The 23,323-nt window shown below is 38.1% G+C and overlaps 1 protein-coding gene and 1 pseudogene across 4 annotated transcripts; both read right to left on the reverse strand.

Annotated features, from left to right (window-relative positions):
- Positions 1–389: 389 nt before the first annotated feature.
- LOC126964443 (adenosine 5'-monophosphoramidase HINT1-like) lies at positions 390–707 on the reverse strand (annotated as a pseudogene).
- A 1,211-nt stretch (positions 708–1,918) lies between these two features.
- On the reverse strand, positions 1,919–19,292 carry LOC126964441 (uncharacterized). 4 transcript variants are annotated; one of them, XM_050807547.1, is made up of 8 exons: positions 19,118–19,292; positions 17,552–17,652; positions 14,965–15,171; positions 13,802–13,937; positions 9,515–9,594; positions 5,329–5,547; positions 4,539–4,668; positions 1,919–2,075 (listed from the first exon to the last, which is right to left on the reverse strand). In XM_050807547.1, the coding sequence occupies exons 2-5, from the start codon at positions 17,648–17,650 to the stop codon at positions 9,524–9,526; spliced, it is 513 nt and encodes a 170-aa protein (XP_050663504.1). In that variant the 5' UTR covers positions 17,651–17,652; positions 19,118–19,292; the 3' UTR covers positions 1,919–2,075; positions 4,539–4,668; positions 5,329–5,547; positions 9,515–9,523. The 4 variants fall into 4 exon arrangements, 3 of the variants coding, with proteins under 3 accessions (XP_050663504.1, XP_050663505.1, XP_050663503.1); XM_050807548.1 differs by having other exon boundaries at positions 5,411–5,547; positions 19,058–19,292; XM_050807546.1 differs by having other exon boundaries at positions 19,058–19,292.
- Between the last annotated feature and the right edge of the window lie 4,031 nt (positions 19,293–23,323).

Consider the following 23,323-nt stretch of genomic DNA (forward strand, 5'->3'; position numbering starts at 1 on the left):
CCATAGACCAAGTATAGTAACTAGATGTACCATCGTCGTCCAGTTATGTAGTAGTCGCCCCTAAAGAAGTTTTACTTCAATAATAATAATTATCTCTTCGGGTGTAAGTGGTAAAGTGGCTTTAATACAATTTAAGGTAGCCCTATTTAACTGCGACCAATGTGATCTATTGTGATAGCCACTGTTAACTATAGCTTACTGCTAAGATTGATTCTTATTACTTATATCTTTAAAAGTCACAGACGAGTAAAAAAAGAAGGACTTCGCGCCATGATATTAACAAGTGAAGCACCTTTAAGCTAGTGTGTGTGCAGTTACGGGGGATACCAGATACCACAAATTATGTCCCGTTATTAGTCATAGAATTATTTTTAATTAACAGACTATAATTAGCCAGGAGGCCATTGCATTTGTCGACCACCGAGAATATGAATATGCAAGTGGTACACGCTTTGCACTCCATTTTTCCCGTCATTTATGATAATTCGAAAACCAGATTTATCCAAGCTGTTCTATTGGCTTCTGAGGGATCACAAGGATGAGGGTTGGTGCTTGAGGGTTTACATCATGAAAGGCTACACACTGATCATCTTCGTAAACAAACTTTGCAGGTATTTCTTTTCTCATTATCTTCCCAAATATAGTATCTCCACCAGCTTCTGCCTTATTAGCTAGTTCCACTTCGTCGGCCATTTTTAATGATGTTCCAACTTCTTTATAGTCTGCTGCCAGGCGCTAGCTGACAGCAGGCACGTCAGGATCAGCTGTGTTATATTATATAGCCACATTAATTTAACTCCGATTTTTTAATTTCTGATACTCAGATTGTTTCCTAAAATAATAATAAATATCGCAAGTAAAAAAACAGTAACACCTTGAATATAAGGATTGGCGGTTAGATTCCTGTGCCCATGTCTTGTTTGCAGTATCTTTGTTTTAACTGATATAAAAAAGACGCACTAACATTTCTAATTTTTAATAATACCTACACAAAATTCATTCTTAAATTCGTTTGTTTGCCACTGATGTGGTATCAAATAAGTACATTTTTTGAGAACAAATAACTATGTGCGTTCTAACCATAAAGCACATAGTTGTTTGTAGCAACCAAATCACTGATTCGGTTGCTAAGTAAATACACAAGTGATGGAAATTTTGACAGAGTACTGGATCCCCCATAATTCGAGTAGCTCTACGTTGCACGTCATTTAACGTTTCGAACTGATACTGGGATGCACCAGATCAAAGATGAGAACGATACTCGCTTTGAATAATTAATGTTCTACACTATTTGAAAAAAATGTTGGTAAAGGCAGACCTGTTATCATAAATCACTGTATCTTGAAATAGATAATGATATTTTATCTACTTAAAACACCATTAAATGGATTACCCAATTTTTCGGGTAAAGTCCCTGTTAAATATATATATATATATGCGTGTATTTTCCGGTTACGCAAGCGGAGGTTTTTTGTCAGAAACATCAAATTAATTTGTATTATGAAAAGAACAAAAAATAGTGTGATAAAAACTATTCCATCTGTGAAAGGTAAGTGATCCTTGAAACTTTTATTGTATTTTTTACACAATTTCTCAATACACGGCAGCATTTTAAAAATATTTTAATGCGACGTAAACTGATCCGTCACAGACGATGGCAGATGTCATAATGGCGGCTGATCGGCTTTTATTAGTGTAAGTGTGTGCGTGGGGCTATGTATTTACACGTTAACTGGCTTGTTTTGATGCTTCACTGTTATGTAGGTGAAACGGAGTCCCAAAGACCACTTGCAGAGAGGAAGTGTAATGCCTATCTCTAACTAAAATGTTAAGAGGTCGGCGCTTAACTATTAACCACATACAATATAAGGGGGTAGTTATATGATAATTTGTTCGTACCCACAAATAATACAGAGAATTATTAAATATTATAAACCTTTATTAAATCTAAGCATATAAATGTGACGGCCTTTGTGGGTTATAAAGATTTTGCATTTCAATGTTAGTAGGCTTCTGTTCATCTTCCAATTCCAAATAATAACTTCGTACAATAAGGATGCAGTATAAAATTTGGACTGAAACAAAAAATATATTACCTAGTGAATTACAATACTTGAAAGGATATTAATGTAGTTTGCAGATCGAAATATTACTTTTTGAAAGAAAGAAAGGAAGAAAAGCATTTATTTAAACACACACACAAATAACAAAAACTAAACAACTTAAAAATATAAAAGGTGTGGTGTTTAAAAAAGGAGCCACTCAGCATATTGTGTTCGAACACAAAATGTGTTGCAACGCTGATATTGTCTGTGGTCCCCGCGTGACACCTGACTTCAAGAGGGACGGGCACCTCGCCGGAATAGAATTGACTTTACTAATTAAACATAAAATTACTACCTTAAAAATTAGAACAAAATCAGAGTAATAACAAATAAAACAAAAATAAAAATAAAAAGCTCCTAGTATCTTTTAACGCAACTAAGACTGGAATACTGACTTTGATATACATTTAAGAGATATCCTTTCATTTTTAATTTAAATAAATTAACTGATAAAGAGGCTTTGTAATAATAACTAAAACTTTTCAGTATTATACTTTTTTAAAGGCTTTAGTTACCTTCATACCTAAGATATGACGTGTATGGGAAGCTGAGGCTGGTCCACGCGTTCCGCTCGTGAACGGGCGCAGCTGGTGTCTTGTCAATGGGGATTTTTAATTTTTTTTACTTAAATAATAAAAAGTTCAGATAATGTTGGTAAAATGGTTGCATAATAACCTATATATTTACGGTGTATGCGGATTGATGATGTAGGTACGCACTACATTCGTCACTATTTTGAGGTTGTTTTTATGAGGAAATAGAATAAGTACATAGACTTATTCTATTTCCTTAACTTTCATAAGAAAGTCGAAACATTTGACCTTTTTTATTGCATCATTTTACGTATATTATATATTGCGATACCCCGCGATGTCGTCCGCGTACATTTTATTTCACTTTGGGTTACATTTTTGGTATACTTTTAGTAATGATACAAGCTATGTCAGCCCCGCAGCTGACATAGTGGAGCTTCCCAACACTGAAAGAATTCTTCAAATCGGGTAAGTAGTTTCGAAGCCTTCAATGCAAACAAACAAAGCTGTGAAAAAAAAATGAACAATGCATGCACACTAACAAACATAATATTTTCTCGTAACAGGCTTCGTCATGCTCGCTTAAATGTCACTGCTTGTGGCGGCGACATGGGATGGGTCGTCCCCTTCCCTACAATATGGTCGAGGGAGGCGATGGCTGGCTTATGCGTCATGCTCGTGAACGGGCGCTGCTTGTGGTGGCAGGATGATCCCGTTGCCGGAGGCTCGGCTTCAGATTCATAAAAGTTATTATGTGTATTGTATATATATATATATTATTTATAATCGCCTATAAAATGCTCACAGAATACCTTTATTTATTTACGGTGTGTGTGGATGATGCGGCTACTATACTCAACTTTTGTATTAATTTACATTTACTTTTTACTCTTACTCTGGTAAGGCATTGACTATTTGACGTTTTAGTATGTTTGTTGCATCACTTTACATATTATATTATATTGTAATTGAAATGATTTGTAAATCGAATCAACCCTTTACGAAGTAACGGTAGATTCAACAAGAAAAAATATTTTTTTTGACATTCATAAGTATCATTTCCGTGATTTTGATTTGATGATTTGAAAAACAAACAAAATTGTCAGACAAATCGCGAGTGTAAGACGTAGCTTGTCACGCACACTAAACTAATATTCCTGGCCTGTTTTTGTCGGTTGTCTAACAACAAATGACTCTATCTAAACGTATAAATTATCTAAGTATAATACCACAGTCTATAAATCAAAGTACACTGTTACATAACAAATAATAGTATTATGTAGGGTAGAGTTAACGAGAAAAAGTGTCCGTCAAAATGTGTTAAATTAGGGTGGCGCTACAGTCGCATCAGGGTAAATCTTAAAAGAAGCGCCAAATGTAATATAATACTATTCACTCTAGGTGCACGTTTCCCTATAATAATTCTTTAAGGTTATATTTAATACATTATTTTGTACAACATCAGTTGTTGAAATTTTCAATAATAATTAACTACTTTAGTCGACAATAATATTAAATTTTTTAACTCGGCATACTTCAATTCGTTTACAAGAATTGCTACATTCACCATACTTCATACGCCATTGTGGAAGGTTTTTGAACTGTTATTTACAGCTTAAACTGGACACTCTTTCAACAATCGTAACGATTGCAACGATTGGACATTGAGATTTTTTTTTTCAAGAGGAAAATGTCGAGAACGAACCCCTGATTTTTGAGTTGTTTTATAATTAAGGCGGAGCATCAATTGCCCTTTCTGCACCGATGATTTTCTTGCCCCCGTTAGCGCGATGGTATGTCATTTTACAATTCTTGAATCTGAAAACGGCCTCAGCAAATGTTTCCTCTTAATACCTGATAATACGAATTGGTTTAAATAGAAGCGAAATAATTTACTCACCACTCCACTTCAGAAGGATCAGGGTAACTAAATAATGGATGAACACAGTGGCTATCACAGCAGCTACAAGCGATAATGCTAACAGAAATAATCCAGCCTTGAAATAATCTTGCAAATATTTTATGTTCCTCTGAAACAAATACTCAATTAAAGGATGTCTGTTACCTGAGTCATGAGACGTTTAGGGCGAGGCGAGTGGGTCAAAGCGATTCTCACCGAATCTCAAGTAGGGAGAGGGGGTCTCGGCAAATATCACGTAATACTTCCGCAAGAAATAGTGCACAATTATGGGAAAAATCTGTTTAATCGTAAAATGGGGTGTCAGTTATTCTGTTCACATTGTAGAATAGAATTAGATATGCAAATAATTGTTAATTAATTTATTCAATAAGCATTAAAGCAGATATGTTTTTATGTACAAAAGCAAATTTTAAATAAAATACGCATTTGGAAATATCACACGTGAGATAAAAAAGTCCAAAAAAGTTTACGGCATCTCCAACAAACAGGTAGTGCTGAAAAATTGCCATAAATCAACTTTGTTTATGAAGTCAGAAACTGCTCTGTTAAATTGATTTCTATTATATATATATAAACATATAAAGTATATATATACATATAAAGTATATATATACATATATAGTATATTATGTAGGGCAGCTCACAATTTTTGGGTTTTTCAAGAACCCTGAGGCGCATTGCATTGTAAAGGGCAGGGCGTATGAATTACCTTCAAATAAACGTCGTGCTGGTCTCGTCCCTTACTGTCATAAAAAAGTAAATTTCTTACCAAATGCACACCAAAAATCAGCAACACACTTATTGCAAGGTGGTAAAGAAATACTACAATTAAATAACCATGTGTGACGTACAGACTGAATGCAACATTCTTTATCTCTTCAGCTGTATGTTCTACGTCTGTTGTATTTGTTGTGTTATGATCGTGTACGTAAGTTATCACTTTATACAACGATAAAGATGTTCCACCCAATACAAGCGATATAAGTACCTGCAACACAATTGTTTAATATTAATAGTATTTTATGCAAACGTTGCTTGTATAAAGAGAGTCAAAAAACGAAAGTGGTGTGGGTTTCTTGCATCGCAATGAATGACGCCACCAGCGTTTTTTGACCTAGTTAAATGCAACGTCGCATACAACAATTTTTCTACGAATAGGTAATTTTAAATGAAACAATAATTAAAACCACAAGCCAAAGAGGATGTAAATACTAAGTAATAAGAGGCGGGACTGCCTAAGTAAAAAATTTAATTTCGTTTAGTATAAAACGTGCAATGAGATTTGACATAAGTTTGAAATAGTAATTACGATTGGGCGACGAAGTTTCATCCGGCTAAGTTTGAAAGCGAACAGTTGCTTAACACTTAGTGGATTTCCGTTTTTTACAAGATTATGGCCGTCATCTGTCAATCTACCAATTACTGCACGTTTCATACAATCGAGTATTTCTAGTTTGTTTTTTCCTAGAGTTTCGCTAGGCTGCCACAAGTTTTCGAGTTGCCGCTTAGTGGGCGGGAAATGTATTGTATATAAATAGGCATTATATAGGTACATATCTCTGCATCTGGTAAGTGGTTTTATTTTTACTTCAAGGAATGGCAAAGGTACACCCACACAGCCAACACGGGCAATCTATATCTAGGTATAGTAATATTAAAATGATGAAAGATATTTTGTATGTAATAAATAAACTCAAAACTACTTCGGCTATTTCTAAAAATTCAATTACTAGTACAATTGTAACGGATATCTTTCTTATTATGTTTAATAAATGTATTTATTTTCACCAGTCGGTATTTCACTAGGTAGGACACACGCCACAGTCCACAGTAGGTAATGAACAAGCAACAGTAGGGCGCCGTAGTTGGTGAAATCACTGGGCTAAAGGGACCTAACTATCTTATATCTCAAAATAATAATAATAATAATATCGATACACACAAATTATCTTGCCTCAAGTTAAGCATATATAGCCTGTGTTATGGGTTACAAGATAATGATATATTTAATACAATATACTTACTTAAACATAGATAAATTCATATAAACATACATATTCATCATATTATAAATGCTTGCACCTACAATGATGAGTGCAATTGCTATGCCGCTAAGAATTTGAATGTATATCAAGAATTCTGAAAGGCACTGAATTAAAATGAGCAGGACGTATTAATAACCATTATGTGGATAATATTACTCGCCTCGTCTCTCTTTCCCATAAAAAAAATTTGAGCATTAGCTGTTAAAGAGTGCAACGCATTTTACAAGCAAGTTACTTCTTATACTATCAAATCCAGCATAAACGAAGTCGGGGCAGGCGAAACGTTATAAGTATAATAAAGAGAAAATATCTTACTGTCTGTTTCCGATAGATTAAAAACTGCCGAACTCGAAAATTATTTTCGCTAAAGTTCTGTTTATATATTCTTGTAGTATTGCGTGAATAGCGGAAATCATTCAATATCTTGTATAGAATCATTTTTGTAGTATGCTTAATATTGTTCAGTTTGTACAATTATTCACTGCATTTAAAGGCCACTCAACACGCAAACATGGGTCTTCATAGAAAGCTGATATCGTTGACATTATACCGAAGTAAATATTTTATTGCAACACCAATAACATTACAATAAGCAAAGTTAAACATTTCTACCAAACAAAACAAAGAAAAGAAGAAGAAGGCTCTATTTAAACTTACAAGTGATACATATCCGATGACAAGAGCACCAGTCCTCAAAGTAAGACAACAACAGAAATTTCTAAACCTAGGCAACTCAAAAACCATTATTCAATTTCACACTGACAATATTTCCATATAGTTTTAAGGTTAGCACTGAATCAACACGCAACTTTATCAGATAGGAGTCGTCAGTTATCTGTGAGTGACCAGCGCAATGCAGGATATACAATTTTCGGTTGACGTTTCGAATAGAAACTGATAGCGCGTTCTTGACAGTTTTTACCTACATCTAATATATAAAATTCTCATGTCGCAGTTTGTAGTTAAACTCAGACCGATCCTCATGAGATTTAGAGTGCACATTGGGTAGGTCTGATAATCAGACATCTATTTTTCATCCCCCTAAATGCTAAGGGTGGTCCAGGCCAATTTTTTTTATTTTTTTTTAAAGTTTAAATTTGTTTGATTATGATTCAGCATTAAAAATACATACAACTTCAAATTTTCACCCATCTGCGATCAACAGTTACTTTTGTATCGCGATTTTAATATCGGCAATACAACGTTTGCTGGGTCAGCTAGTAAGTCCCATAAAACTTTTATTCAATTGTACGAGTATATCCTTTTGTATCGAAGCTGTGTATTTATGTCATTAAAATCTTTATGAAACAATGAATGAATTAGATGGTTCTGTTCAGTTTTGCCTTGTCATGTTTTTCTATCTATTTTGAAAGATGATACATGGATGAGCTACTTGTTTTTAATTTATTGTTTAATGTTGGCACGGACGGTGTACGAAGCATACAATGTGCTGTCGTCTGCATAGAAATTAATACCGCTGATTTTCAGCATATCATTGATATGCAGAAGAAACAGTGTAGGGGAAAGCACGCAGCCTTGCGGGACACCAGCGTTTATGACATGTGACAGGCGGAGCATGCACCGTTGACAACAACCTTGATGCTCCGGTCGGCCAAGAAGCTAATGACCCATTTGCACAACTTGAACAACCAGCCCATAGGATTGTAGTTTCGCTATAAACGCTTTATGCCACACCCGTTCGAAGGCCTTCACTATGTCCAAACTCACCACCAACGCCTCTCCCTACGACTCAACCGTCATAATTAATAACATACAAATACTTTATTTGTGGAAAACACTAATAAATCTCAGAATTAGCTATTGCCGTCCCGCAAACAATTTACAACTAGTTGCAGTTGTCGGTTTTTTAATAATTACGCCGTTGTGTGTCGTTCTCGCTTGCAGAAATGCTACTGTTGAAATGCTACTGCTAATTTAATTGGGTTAGGGGGACTTACATTTGTAAACCAGGTTGGGAAGAACTCAAATCAAATTAAAAATACCGCGCAAGTTCATTAAATGTAAATAAAAGACGCCTTTTGATTTTCGAAAGTAACTATGTAATTACTTTTTAGAATAATCTTTGCAATTTAAAAAGTTGCAAAAGTTTAAGGAAAGCTTAACATTTTCTACTTATCCCTACTAATATTATAAATGTGAATGTAATTTAGTTGGTTACGCTTTCACGCCTAAACCACCGAACTGATTTTGATAATATTTTGTAGAGTCGTCAGAGATAGACTAGAGCTTGAATAAAAAAAATTTAACAAAAAAACAACCGACTTCAAAAACACTATTCCAAAACAATAGATAGGTATAATATGCACCGAAAAGTATAAAAATAATTGCGTATTTTTTTACTAATTAAAATAAAGTATTATCAAAATTTCGACTTGGTGAACGAACCGGTTCACCAAGTCGAAATTTTTGAGGTAACAAACATAAAAAAAAAAACAAAAACATACAGACGAATTGAGAACCTCCTCCTTTTTTTAAGTCGGTTAAAAAGGACATAGGCTACCTTTTTTTGCAAAAATATAAATGGAGGGGTTGAAATAGGGGATGGAAGTTCGTATGGAAATTCGTCATAATCGAAGATAAAATCATGAAACTTTGTATTTAGGCACTTGATAAGAAATAATTCATAAACGAAAATTTATTCGAGCATTTTTGAAACTTTGACCTACACGGAGGAATAGGAGATCAAGGTTCACAGGGAAATGTCCACAATGAAAATATATATGATGGGATATGCGCTGTATCAAAGAAGAGCACTGCCAGCAGCGGTAAGAGCAGATTGTATGTGTATTATTTCAAAAGTATCGTAAAACATAAAAAAAAATATTGCCTAAAGTAACTATTCAAAGCGGACGAAGTCGCGGGTAAAAGCTAGTATTAAATAAATCTTACCTCACACTGTTACTTGCAACAATCTTCTTGAAAGGTTGTGTAGTAACTATACACAACGATGAATGAGTAGACTTCCAAAACTGTTTGATGATAATAAAAATTAATACAGAATAATCTTAGAATATAATTTATATGTCTAGGCTATTGACGTACAAAAATTGTCTAAAGCAAAACTCTGCCTCCGCGTCTATTAGGCAGAGTTTTATACAAGACTTTGAACATTACTGCCACGAAGTTAGGTGTTAATTTATATAAATGTTTTAATCCTATCTGTATATGTCTTACGGCCTTACAAATAAAATTGGCATAAAGTTATAACTAAACATAAACCAAGAATATGTCAAATGTTTACAAATAGACATTTTGCTTACGAATGGTTTGTTCGGACGTATAACGTTTCCCGCGTTTATTTGCCAGGCAGCTTGTCATTCGGAAAACTTCAAAATTATTTAGTGGCACGGGATGCAAGTCCATAGGCCAAGAATTATCATTGTATTGACAGTGTTGTCAACGATATTGTAAACATTCTGCATTTTCTTTGTTTATTATACCAAGTTTAGTTGTAAGGCCGTTAAAGTATACTTTATATATGCAAATGAGACTTCATATCTTATGTCTCAAGGTGACTAGCGCAGTTTTAGTGCTGCTCAGAATTTTTGGGGTTTTTCAAGAATTCTGAGCGGCACTGCATTGTAATGGGCAGGGCGTATAAATTTCCATCAGCTAAATGTCCTGCTCGTCTCGTCCCTTACTTTCATAAAAGAGAAAAAAAGACTCGTCCGGGTTAATTACCACACTCGCACAGAATACCGGCGTGAAGTAGCGGCCTAGTGCCGCTATGTTTCGCATAGGTTAGTGTCGAGGACCGGAGGCCATCCCTTCCCCCCCCCCCCCACACAAATTATGAGAGCGGTCCGTAAAAAGATATTACCCCAGGAGGGTACCAGCTCTACCAGAGCTGGAGAATCCCTCCCCGAGCACTCTCGCTCGGGCCGCCCTTCGTATTCTGGGGTGGGCACAGAACCGCGCATGACCGAGGACAAACGAGGCAGTAACACCACGGCACCCCGCTCCATGCTCAACGTGGACTTTTGCAATATCAGGGGAATTCACTCCAATTTAATCGCCGTCCACCACCACCTTGAGACGGCGCAGCCGGCCTTGTGTTTCCTTACGGAGACGCAGATATCTCGACCTAGTGATACGTCATATTTAACGTACCCCGGGTACAAAATTGAGCACAACTTTTTGCCTCATGCCGGGGTATGTGTGTACGTTAGGGAGGATATCTGCTGTCGCCGTCTCGGCAATTTTGAGGGTAGGGACCTGTCTACTCTCTGGCTCCGCGTAGATTTAGACGACCGCGTCCGTATCTATGCGTGTGTCTACAGGTCCCATAGTGGTAACGCAGAAACCGATCATCTCATGGGCTGCGTTCAAGCAGCAATTGACGTCGTGCTTGCACAGATCCCCGCTGAAATCGTGGTCTTGGGTGATTTCAACGGGCACAATGCCGAATGGCTTGGATCACGTACCACAGACTACGCAGGGCGATCTGTGCATAATTTTGCATTGGCGTATGGTCTGTCCCAATTGGTTGAGTCGCCGACGCGGCTCCCGGATGTGGATAGCCACATGCCGTCCTTATTAGATCTTCTGCTGACTACACATCCCGATGGTTACCAGGTCTTTGTCGACGCCCCTCTCGGAACGTCCGACCATTGCCTGGTCAGGAGTGTAGTGCCTATCCGACGCCAACGTCGCAGACCACCAGCGACCCGCCGCGTTTGGCACTACAAGTCAGCAGATTGGGATAGGATGCGTTCCTTTTTTGCATCCTACCCTTGGGGCAAGGTTTGTTTCCCTTCGGATGATCCTAGTGCCTGCGCCATTGCAGTAGGCGATGTGATACTGCAGGGCATGGATATTTTTATACCAAGCTCTGTAGTACCGATCGGTGGCAGATCACAGCCCTGGTTCGATGCGTCAGTTAAAGCAGCATCTGACTGCAAAAAACAGGCGTATCGAACTTGGGTTGCGGCGCTGGGCACAAAGGATCCGAACTGCAAAGTTCTTAAGAGGAAATATAACCGTGCCTCCAGATTTTTTAAGCGGCAAATCGCCCGTGCGAAGTCTAAGCACGTCGTCAAAATCGGCGAGCAGCTTTCCTGTTACCCGACCGGAACACGCAAGTTCTGGTCGTTGTCGAAAGCTGCTCTTGGTAACTTCAACCAGCCGTCCATGCCGCCGTTGCACATGAGGAATGACACCCTGGCCCATACGGCAAAAGAGAAAGCCGAGCTCCTGTGCGCTCTTTTCGCCTCCAACTCGACTCTTGACGACAACGGAAAAACACCGCCGACCATCCCGCGGTGTCAGAGCTCTATGCCTGAAGTACAGTTCAGACAGAAAACTGTTAGGCGAGCTCTGTTTTCGTTGGACGTCAGGAAGTCGAGCGGGCTGGATGGCATTTCTCCAATCGTGCTTAGAACGTGTGCCCCTGAGTTGACGCCGGTGCTAACGCGTTTATTCCGGCACTCTTATTCCAAAGGCGTAGTCCCTGACTCATGGAAGTCAGCCCTTGTCCATCCGATCCAAAAAAAAGGAGACAGTTCGGATCCGGCGAACTACAGGCCTATTGCTATCACCTCCCTGCTCTCCAAAATCATGGAGAGCATAATTAGCCACCAGCTTTTAGTATACCTAGAGGGTCACCAGTTGATCAACGACCGACAGTACGGCTTTCGCCATGGACGGTCGGCAGGTGATCTTCTGGTATACCTAACACATAGATGGGCGGCGGCTATTGAAAGCAAGGGGGAAGGCCTGGCAGTTAGCCTGGATATAGCAAAGGCCTTTGATCGTGTATGGCACAAGGCGCTCCTCTCAAAACTTCCATCATTTGGGCTTCCCGAGAGCTTGTGCAAGTGGACCTCCAGCTTCCTCACTGGGCGTAGCATACAGGTCGTTGTCGACGGATATTGCTCGAACCCGAAGCCCGTGAATGCTGGAGTGCCCCAAGGCTGTGTGCTATCTCCTACGCTGTTTCTTCTGCATATCAATGATATGTTGGACACCTCCAACATGCATTGCTATGCAGATGACAGCACTGGTGATGCCGTATACACGGGCCATGCAGGTCTCTCTCGGGAAATCGTCGACCAGTGCCGGGAGAAACTTGTGTCTTCTATCGAGTCCTCTCTCGAGAAGGTCGCGGAATGGGGTAAATTGAACCTCGTCCAATTTAACCCCCAGAAGACTCAAGTTTGCGCGTTTACCACTAAAAAAACCCCATTTGTCGTATCACCGCTCTTCGAGAACACTTCTCTTAAAGCCGCGCCTAGTATCGGAATACTGGGTCTAGAAATCTCGAGCGATTGCCAATTCCGTGGCCATCTGGAGGGCAAAGCCAAATTGGCTTCGAAGAAGCTGGGCGTCATCAATAGAGCCCGGCAATACTTCAAGCCGGCCCACATTCTAGCGCTCTACAAAGCGCAGGTCCGGCCACACATGGAGTATTGCTGTCATCTCTGGTCTGGTGCACCCCAGTATCAGCTCGATCCATTTGACCGCGTGCAACGTAGAGCAGCTCGAATTGTCGGGGACTCAGTGCTCTGTGAACGGCTGGATCACTTGGCGTTGCGTAGAGACGTCGCTTCATTGTGTGTCTTCTACCGCATTTATCACGGGGAGTGTTCCGAAGAGCTGTTTAACCTGATTCCTGCCGCCGAATTTCACCATCGCACGACACGCCACAAGTTAGGATATCATCCCCACCATCTGGATGTGTGGCGGTCCTCCACAGTGCGGTTTTCAAGAAGCTTTCTTCCTCGTACTACAAAGCTGTGGAATGAGCTTCCTTGTGCGGTGTTTCGGGGACGATACGACATGGGTACCTTCAAAAAAAGCGCGTACACCTTCCTTAAAGGCCGGCAACGCTCTTGTGATTCCTCTGGTGTTGCAAGAGAATGTGGGCGGCGGTGATCACTTAACACCAGGTGACCCGTACGCTCGTTTGTACTCCTATTCCATAAAAAAAAAAAAAAAAAACTACGCTCGTCGTCCGTCAATGGTCTAGATAGAGACTGTGACAGCTTTGGACACTACTTACAGCGACACTAACACACTAAAACATGATGTATCGCTAGTGTAAGACGTAGTTGTCATGCATACTAAAGTAATAAACTTGACCTGTTGTCATGCTTTGCATAAAAGAAGAGGCTCTGTCTAGAAGTATAATAGTAATAAGTACATAACACCTCAAAGGATGATTCCGATGATACTTACCCACAAAGAACAGCATACCCAAATACCAGCCGATAAGTAGACGGTGTATGATGGTCAGTATTGAAAGCGCTATTACTTCAGCTAACCATGATGAGAAACGTGACGTCAGATATAGAAGGATATAGCACGCGTGATCCTGTGGAATATCTGTATGTTAATACATGAAGAATAACTTTGTATCTCATGCAATGAGGAGGAGTGTGTGATTAAGCACAGTGATAGTTTGAATGGAGAAGATGTAGACGAATGGAAATGTAGCATGGTAGGTACTGTTTTTTATAATTAAATTATATTAATAAATATATATCGAGCTTATATTGTAATTCATTTTAAGTAAGTATTAATAAGGAGAGCCAAAGTCACTGACATAGCCCAGATGGGTGCGAAACTGATGTGGCAGTGGGTAGGGCACATAGCTTATAAAATTTTATAAAATCGAATTTAGGACTGAATTCGCCAATTATCAGAGCTGGTGAACAATACAACATGCTTGTTAGAAAACACCCAAATGTAGATATATTCAATGACTCTCATGGCTCACTTAAGAATAAAATACTAATATACTTTAAAGTCATTCTATAAACTAACCTAGTAATATAAATTTAATTTTCACATTAACTTTTATATGTAATTAATTTTAAAACACCTACTTTAAATTATTATTAGTCAATGCTGTGCATTTCTTTTATATGTGTGCATATGAGAATTGTAAATTATGTTAAGTTCATATGTAAAAGTATTAATATGTATTCTGTTGAAGTGCCTAATAAATAAATAGCTCGACGGAAAGATGGCCGTTGGGGCAGTAAAGTCCTCGAATGGTGACCACGTACCGGAAGACGGTCAAGGATCGGTCTATCTGGTCAAGATCGCTGGAATAGTTTGGATGAGGGCAGCGCAGGACCGAATGTCATGGTGATCTTTGGGAGAGGCCTTTGCCCAGCAGTGGACGTCTTCCGGCTCATATACTCTTAATTATTTATAACGACCGACGGTTGCTGTAAACGCCGAATGGGTTTATGTTTGAACTTATATATTATTATAAGCAATAAGTGTAAAATATCGCTTTGTGTGTGTTGTTAAAGTGTTTTACATATAAATATACCTACATTCTGTTACACGTAACGTATTATACCTACAAAGAAATATAATTCAATACTTACATCAATCACTCCAATAGTAAGGACAATAGTAAAAACAAATAAGGTAACTTCTGCAAGTAGCAGTATCACGAATAAGTAATATGTGGCATAAACATAGTCAACTTCGTGGGCGCCTCGTACAAAGATAGGGCCAAAAGGAGATGGTTGGCCCACTATTGCTTCCAAAATGACGGTAGCGAAGAAAAACAGGCAAAATAATGAGCGAAACTGAAAAAGAAAAAGGAATCATCAATACAATGACGTTGTATACACATATAAAGGCAGGGATCAGGCGGTCTATAAATATCGTGAACCTTGAGATCTCATCAATATTTATTGACGTGTAAACGTGGCAGAAATAAATATTGAGCATATAGACATTAAACCAGTTTTTATTGTGATCCATCAATATCTGTCAAAATTTATTGACTGTGTGAGCGTGCGTGCTGTAAATTTAATAACATAGTTGTCAAACAGTTTATTCAACTGTTTGAAACCCTACCGGAGTTGTGGAATGTAACAAATGCCCATTACAAAAACAAATATAAAGAAATGAAGCACTCGATCGTCTTTTGTCTATTTACAAATACTATTACGAAACACGTCTAGTCGGAAGAATGATTTCCTGAATTTCTGACAATATTGAAGTCAATATCTATTGAAAGTGTAGTACGACCAGTTGATTCAATATAATATAATGAGACAGCGCGATATTTATTGAACGTCTGAACAAAACAATATAACCAGGAATTTTTTCCTTAGTCGTGTGTCAACTGTCACTGAACTGAATAAATGTTTTACATTGCTGCATAAATCTTAAAATATATATAAATTACGTGGCACGTTGTTTGTCCGTGATGGACAGGAGTCCATCCAGGAGTAGCTTAGGAAAGCTAATGAACGGATTTAAATGGGGATTACTTCACGGAGTGCAGTTTAGTCCAACTTGAGAGATAGGATAGTTTTTATTTCGATTTGGGACCTATATATTTTTATTTTCAATATTATTATATTGTATAGACATATTTTCTATGAGAAAATTTATTGACGCACGGTTTGACAGTTCTGCCGTGAAACAATTTCACTATAACAACATATTTTACGAAATAATTCTTGATGTTATGAAATATAATTGACAATTTATAAAAAACAGTATTTTATTTATTATGTACAGGACAACGTCTGTCGAGGCAGCTAGTGTAGTATAGCTTATTGACCAAGAATATTTTAAACAACTGCAGTAAATGCGGCAATGTACCTATAGATATAGCAGTCGAAGCATATTATGGTGTGATTTGTAGCATGTTCCATATTACGGCTTTGTTTTTATGCGACATGATTTGTCAATTTGTATAAAGCGTCATAACATTGTCTATTTTGTATATCTGGTAGGCGAAATAGATGACGTCTTTAAAGTTTAAGAAATAAACTCAAACAGATTTATCTGTGCATTAGGATTAACATAGGACAAATGAGGTTCATATAATTCCTAATTTTATAAACCAATAAATAATAATAATAGATAATGTTAATGTAAGTTTTTATCAATGAATGACATGGACTGTGTTAGCAATAATGTGAGAACTGGTAAATAGGTGTCGATTTCGAGTCAATGTTGATTTGCGAAATTTTGCTGGTAAAAAGAGCAAGGCGTTAAATTTCTTACTTTTTAAATTATTGATTTTACTAGTCTTTCAATGGAATTAGAAAAGAGTTACTGCGAGAGATATATTATGCAAATTGTATTTGGTGTTCCAGCTGACTGCTGACTGTGGAATATAGTTTTGAAGTGAAAATTTATTTTGGACTAGGCAGTCTTTTGTTGTTAAACGTTTGTATGGTAAAGATTACCAACGCTACCAACGTTACCAACGCAACCAGGCTATTCATAAATTAAAATTTAATATAATGCAATTATAAAGAATATGTTATAAATGCCTACCGAGTTTCTTACGCCAGCAGCTTGTTATGTAGAGAAGAAGTCATGGAACTAAATAGTAAGAGTTATTTTTTTTTGTTTGACTAAAAAAGGACAAAGACCTTTAGTGTCTTTCCATTGTTTTTTATATGAACAAAACCTGAGGCATATGTTATTGATTGGGTTGTAGATTCTAACTTTTAAAAAGAGATACCAACAAAGCAAATATTATCAAAATATTTAAATTATGCGTATTCTCATTTATTTTTTTCGTACGCTTTATAAGGTCGTCAATGCTCTCGTGAATCCTTTGGTGATGCAAGAGAGTATGGGCTTTGAATGTACGCCCATTTGTCCTCCTCTTCCATAAAAATGGCTTATCTGTATAAGAAAGAGATGACAATATATACACTACAGGAATCAATGATAATCCCAGTTGTAGACTCTGTCGCGAAAAAGATGAAACACCTTGCCACATCCTGAGCACTCTAAAGATCTAGAAGAAAGTGAACTCCAAAAGATATCCAAAAGCCTCCACTACTAAAGAAATTCTCCAGGAGAAGCGATTGCTCTTAGAGAGGTGCTATAAGAAAATCGTATGGCTGGGTAAAGGACACGATAAGGGTCGCAGTGTTTGAGAGGAATAATTTCCTCTTAAGCTCAAAATTTGAAAAAATAGAGGCGTCATACAAAAGTCCATGCTGCTACAACCAAGGCACCACATCGTAGAGGCCAGATCAAAAGGAACTTTTGGATTGTAACCAGGTTGATTTTGATGGTGACACACATTCCTGAAATGAGAGATATTTTGTGTTACCAAATATGTACTTAGATGTTAAAATAAGTAAATAGTAGTAAAAAAAAATTTAGAAACACGCTTTTATATAAAACCAAACTAAAATATAGAAGATTTTGAAATTTAAAATTAACATCAATTCCTGCGTCAAAGACAATAGATGAAAATCATATAAATTAATTAAAATCTTATTTTGCAAATTGAAAAATATGAAATAATTTAATAAATTAATGTATTGTCATCGCTCCTCGATAAATCTACGAAGTTTTAACGAAATCTGACCGTTTAAGTCGATCAAAATCGCACCCAAATGAGTCGGTTACAAACAAACATACATAGAGGCGAGACTAATAAAATGCGTGTAATAAGCATAACTTACGGGGTTGTCGTAGACAATGTTGCGATAATCGGAGGTGATCATTTTAGCCTATGGCGTCATTCACACGAGATTTAAAAAAGTTTAAAGGGTATCTATTAACTACGTGAGGCGATTTTGGCAATTTTTGACCATCCCCCTTTATCTAACATGACATTTTTGATAGACATACCTGAGGTTGTCTGTGGGGTGTGTGAAAAGTTGATCTGATAATCCTCCCCCGGTAATCCCAAGAACTTTCTTGATGTGCTAAAGTGTATGTCCGCTCGGCGTTTGGTGAATGAATGCGTTCCATAAAAAAACCGCGCGGTTGTTGTATATATGTAATAAAAGGCATTTTCTCAAAATTGATTCGTTTAGACTTAGACTAAGGATTGGTTGGTTGCACTCCAACTGCAGTGATTAATACTACGCCCAAGTGGGCATACTCGAGCCAATCTCGAATAATGTGTGACGTTGACGTGCCACGTCATGTTCTGTTAAACTTTGCTAATAATTGAAAGTAAAATGCCAGGTTGCGTAGTCAAACTTTGTAAAAATACTATACGAAATAAGAAAGGCACTGGTATTTCATATCATGAGTATTTTAAATTTTATTAATTTCAATGTAATTTAGTTTCAAGATGCCACGCACACAAGCATCTAATAGTTGCGGTAATAAAGAAGCTACCTATTGTTCTTGGGTAGTGCGCTATAGTTGGAGTGCAGCGGAGACTAATCCTTAAATCCTACGACTGCTTCGGAAACAAATGGCGCTCTGAGAGAGAAGAAAGCTCGCCCAGCTTTTTTTTTGCGCTTATTTTAATCAACTTTACAACTATTTCAATAGTTATTGCCGTAAAATAATCAGATTCTAGTCCCAGGCTGTCCGATCACTTAGAAAGCCGATGCGGGTGGAATTACGCATTTCGTTTTTTGCAGGGCTTACCCTTAGGCTTACCACAAACTTCTTATCACATAAAATGGCTATTTATTACGTAAATCATTAAATCCAACAAGATCCAAGTCACAGAAAATAACTTACCAACAAAAAGCAGACAAAAACGTCAGGTATAAACATAAACAAATTTCATTTACGACCCACCTCAATATTTGCGATAGAATTTTTCGTTTTTCTTTACATAATTCATAATATTACAAAATAGGATTATACTAAGTAAGAAATACGGTTTTAAAAGTTCTATATTTAATAAATATAATTAAATATAGATTTGATTCCTAATAATATTTAATTAGATTTGTTAGAAAAATATTTATACATTTTAATATACTTATAGGTATGTCAGCTGTCACAATTTGAATGGCGTGATTTTGTTATGATATATGATTGATCTATTACTAGCCTAGCCATAACTAGCGAAACTCTCTAAGAAAAAAAGGGATTGTATGAAACGTGCAGTCATTGATAGATTGACAGATAACGGTTATAATCTTGTAAAAAACGGAGATAGACATTTTTTGGAAATAATCTTTATTAATTTTCGTTGAAATATTTTACTTGAAATATATTGTGTTTTTAAACTTTGTCCGTTGTAGTTTTACTTATACCACAGTCTTAAGAAACTCTTCCCTACAGTCTTCCGATGAACATGTCTAGATATGACTTTTTTTTATTAAAATCAAAACAGGTATCATTTTCGAGGTTTTCGGGAGTGTCAATAACGAATGTGACTTCTATTTTAAATCCAAGATGGCGGATGTGACTTTTACAATAAAATCAAAATGGGTATCATTTTCGAGATTTTCGGTATTGTCAATAAGAAATGTGACACCCATTTCAAGATTCAAGATAGCGGATGTGCCATTTTAAATAAAGTCAATGTGAGTATCCTTTTCGTGTTTTATGGGAGTGTCGGTAAACATACAAAACAACACCCGTGTTAAAAAAAGTTGATAATTTAATGTAGCTTCAACTTGGATTTACATTTCGACAGCACTGTCAGTTTGAGCACCCTTAAAAACCATGAAAACTACACTCATGATGCAAAAAATGTCAATTTCACGCGGCCGCTATCTTATATTTACATTTTAATAGCATTATCTATTTCAACACCCTCTAAAATAATGAAATGACACCCATGATGCAAAAATTGTCTATTTCATGCTGCCACCATATTGGATTTACATTTTGACAGCACTAGCTGGTATTGGTTTCAACACACACGAAAACCACGACAGAACACATGTAGGTAACAACTTTTTGTACAAAATATAAAAATCATACCACACTCATAAAAAAAAATTGATGATAAAATATTGCAGCGACCATCTTAGTTTAACATTGTGAATTAATTTTACGAATTTATTATAATCGATCTCACGGACTTATAATTCGAATACGTACTAATTATAATAATAATACAACAATAAATAATTCTTATATACTATACTACTTTATAGTTTAAAACGAAAACTGGAGTTTTGATGGAGCCCAGTTCAAATAGCCGTATACGACGCAATACGCTGGCATTTTTAAAAAGATCGCGGAAACATCGTGACACTCGCCTCGCCTTGACCGCGAAAACTGCTTAGGGGCCTCATCGATGCGCATGTTTGTGTGAGTGTGTCATTTCCAACGTTTGTAGGGAGATTCCATACTGGTACATAGTTCTAGAATGTTTTGTATCAAGACGCAAACGACCGTACGTACGTTTGATCATAACGTTAGTACTTGTAGGACGTTTGGTTTTATCGACAGTTTGAGAGTGGTTACATGACTGTATGAGTGTGATAAAAACTTTTCTAATATATAATAACATAATATCATCAGAAATCAAACTTTTTTTGTCTACCTGAGATTATGATGATGACCTCCCAGACGTATCCGTCGACGGCGACACCCTTAGCTCGTCTTCGCCTGGGCTCTTTCATGAGCGCGAGCATGGCTCGCAAAACCAAATTTTGTTTTGAAGGTCCTATTGCAAGAAGCGTAGTAAAGAGACCCACTTGAATTGCGAGTATAGTTGTAGGAGGGCTTGGGTCGAGTTTTTCGGATCAGGCGTTTGGCGTCAAGGTCTTCAAGACGGGAACGCTCAAAGTTTTCTATACCCGTGTTGACAGCAGTTCGCCACTCCGACCTCTGCGTTGCAAGCTCCTCCCATGACTTACTAGACATGCCAATTGCAGTCAAGTGGCGTTTTAAGACATCCCTGTAACGCAGAAACTGTCCTCCAGGCTTTCGTTTACCTGAGCTAAGCTCAAAGTAAAATACCTTTTTTTGGTAATCCGGAAGACTCCATGCGTACAAGGTGTCCACACCAGCGTAGTTGGCCTTTCATTAGCATACATCCATTCCAGCGAGCTTAGCTCGACGTAGAACCTCCGAGTTTGGCACACGATCTTGTCATCTCACACGAAGAATCGCCCGAAGACACTTCATATGGAAGGTATCAAGGCGTCTGATATCTCCCTTGTAAAGACACCAGGTCTCCGAGGCATAGAGCAACAATGGTAAGATTATGGCCCTGTAGACAGCGAGTTTTGTGTGGAGTTTTGGGTCATGTGATATCCAAACTCAGAGAGATCTCAGACTTGAGACTATTATCACTGCGCAAAATAGTTCCAAGGTACCGGAAGGTACCTACTTCTGGCAGTGGTTTTCCTCGTAGGTAAACAACACCATCGTCCGCAGATTTACCTTTCGCAGGTTGTGTTAGACAAGAAGACCCAGAGTCTTAGAAGCACTGATTACTAAGCCGAATTTACGACAGGACTCATCTAATTTGTCCAAAAAACTCCGTAGGTCGTCCAAACTGTCAGCCATAAGGCAGACATCATCGGCATACAGAACATCTATTACTGAAACAGTCTATTTTGAGTTTTGCTCTGAGACGTGCGAGGTCGAAAACGCTTTTGTCCATGCGGACATTTATGGTAATCTTGTCATTACAGCTTTTAAGAGCGTCATTCATTACTGCAGCGAAGTAGATAGAGAAAAGGGTCGGAGCCATTACACAGCCTTGCTTGACACCGCTAGTGACCGGGAACTGGTCTGTAAAGTTGTTTTCGTGACGCACACGGGCTGTCATGCCTTCGTGGAACTGGCGCACTAAATTGACGAACTTTGCAGGACAGCCACATTTTTCTAGAACAATCCAGAGGGCGGTCCTAAAAACACGGTCAAAGGCCTTTTCCAGGTCCACAAAACATAAATAGAGGTCGCGGTGTTGTTCAAAACTTTTTTCTTGAAGTTGCTTGACTACAAAGATAGCATCAACCGTACCTCTTTTATATCTGAACCCACACTGGGTCTCCAGAAGGAAGCTTTCAGCTAAATTACTAAGGCCACTATTGATGATGTGCGCCAGAATTTTGCCAGCTGTGGAAAAAAATGCAATGCCTCTAAACGAGCCACAATCAGAGAGGTCCCCTTTGCCTTTATATAGCTTGCTAATAGAAGCATCCTTCCAGTCCTGTGGAACCATCTCAACATCCCAAATCAGTCTGATAAGTTCAAAAAGTCTGGACCTGATACTCGGTCCAGCGTATTTGAAAATTTCAGAAGACAGACTCTCCGAACCCGGTGATTTACCATTTTTTAAACGGTTGATCGCAGTAACGAACTCGGCGTACGAAGGCGGGTCATCCAAGCCCGAAGCAGATGGCAAGCTCTCAAGTGAATTAATGTAAGACAGATCTGCCTCTTGACTACCGGGATTGAGCACTTCATTAAAGTGTTCAGCCCAACGAAGAAGAACCTCTTTTGGATCTGTCAACTTCTTAGCTTTATCTCGCGAGTAAACAGGGGCAGTCTTTTTAGCGCAGGGTCCGTAAACGGATTTTAGCCCTTCGAAAAATTTTGCTGTTTGGCTAGTGTCAACTAACCATTGCAGTTATTCGGCTTTACGGCGCCACCAACTATCCTTTTGTTCTCGGATCTTTGCTTTAAGATCCTGCTGAAGAGACTTGCGCTGCCCTGCACTGATGACTCCTCTTAGAACGAGACGATAGTTTTCAACATGCTGCCGTATTTCCACATCAGAATCATCGAACCAGTCTTGATGCTTTTTATGTGGTGTGCCAATAACTCGCTGAGAAATACCATAGAGAGCCTTGGAATATGTACGCCACCTGGCATCTACTGAGGTATTGTCATTAGTGCTGGGCATGGCTGCCTCAAATTCCGCATCTAGCTCACGACACAATCCCTCATCACGCACCAAACGCGCACAAGCAAGTCGAGCTGGAATCCTGTGTTCTGCTCTACGCGAAAGCTTGTAGTAAAGCCTCATCCTGGATCTGATAAGACGATAGTCAGTCCAGCCTTGGGCACCACGCATTGCTCTTGTAA

This window comes from Leptidea sinapis, chromosome 5 (assembly GCF_905404315.1).
Source record: "Leptidea sinapis chromosome 5, ilLepSina1.1, whole genome shotgun sequence".
NCBI classification, from domain to species: domain Eukaryota; kingdom Metazoa; phylum Arthropoda; class Insecta; order Lepidoptera; family Pieridae; genus Leptidea; species Leptidea sinapis.

What these genes read in the sequence shown, in the direction of transcription:
- LOC126964441 (XM_050807547.1), bottom strand. Translation starts at nt 17,650, where the DNA reads ATGTGTGTCACCATCAAAATCAACCTGGTTACAATCCAAAAGTTCCTT. An exon ending in TTGTAGCAGCATGGACTTTT is followed by an intron (nt 15,172 to 17,551) that starts GTATGACGCCTC and finishes TTTCTTTTTCAG; the next exon opens with TTTCGCTCATTATTTTGCCT. An exon ending in TTACTATTGGAGTGATTGAT is followed by an intron (nt 13,938 to 14,964) that starts GTAAGTATTGAA and finishes GATATTCCACAG; the next exon opens with GATCACGCGTGCTATATCCT.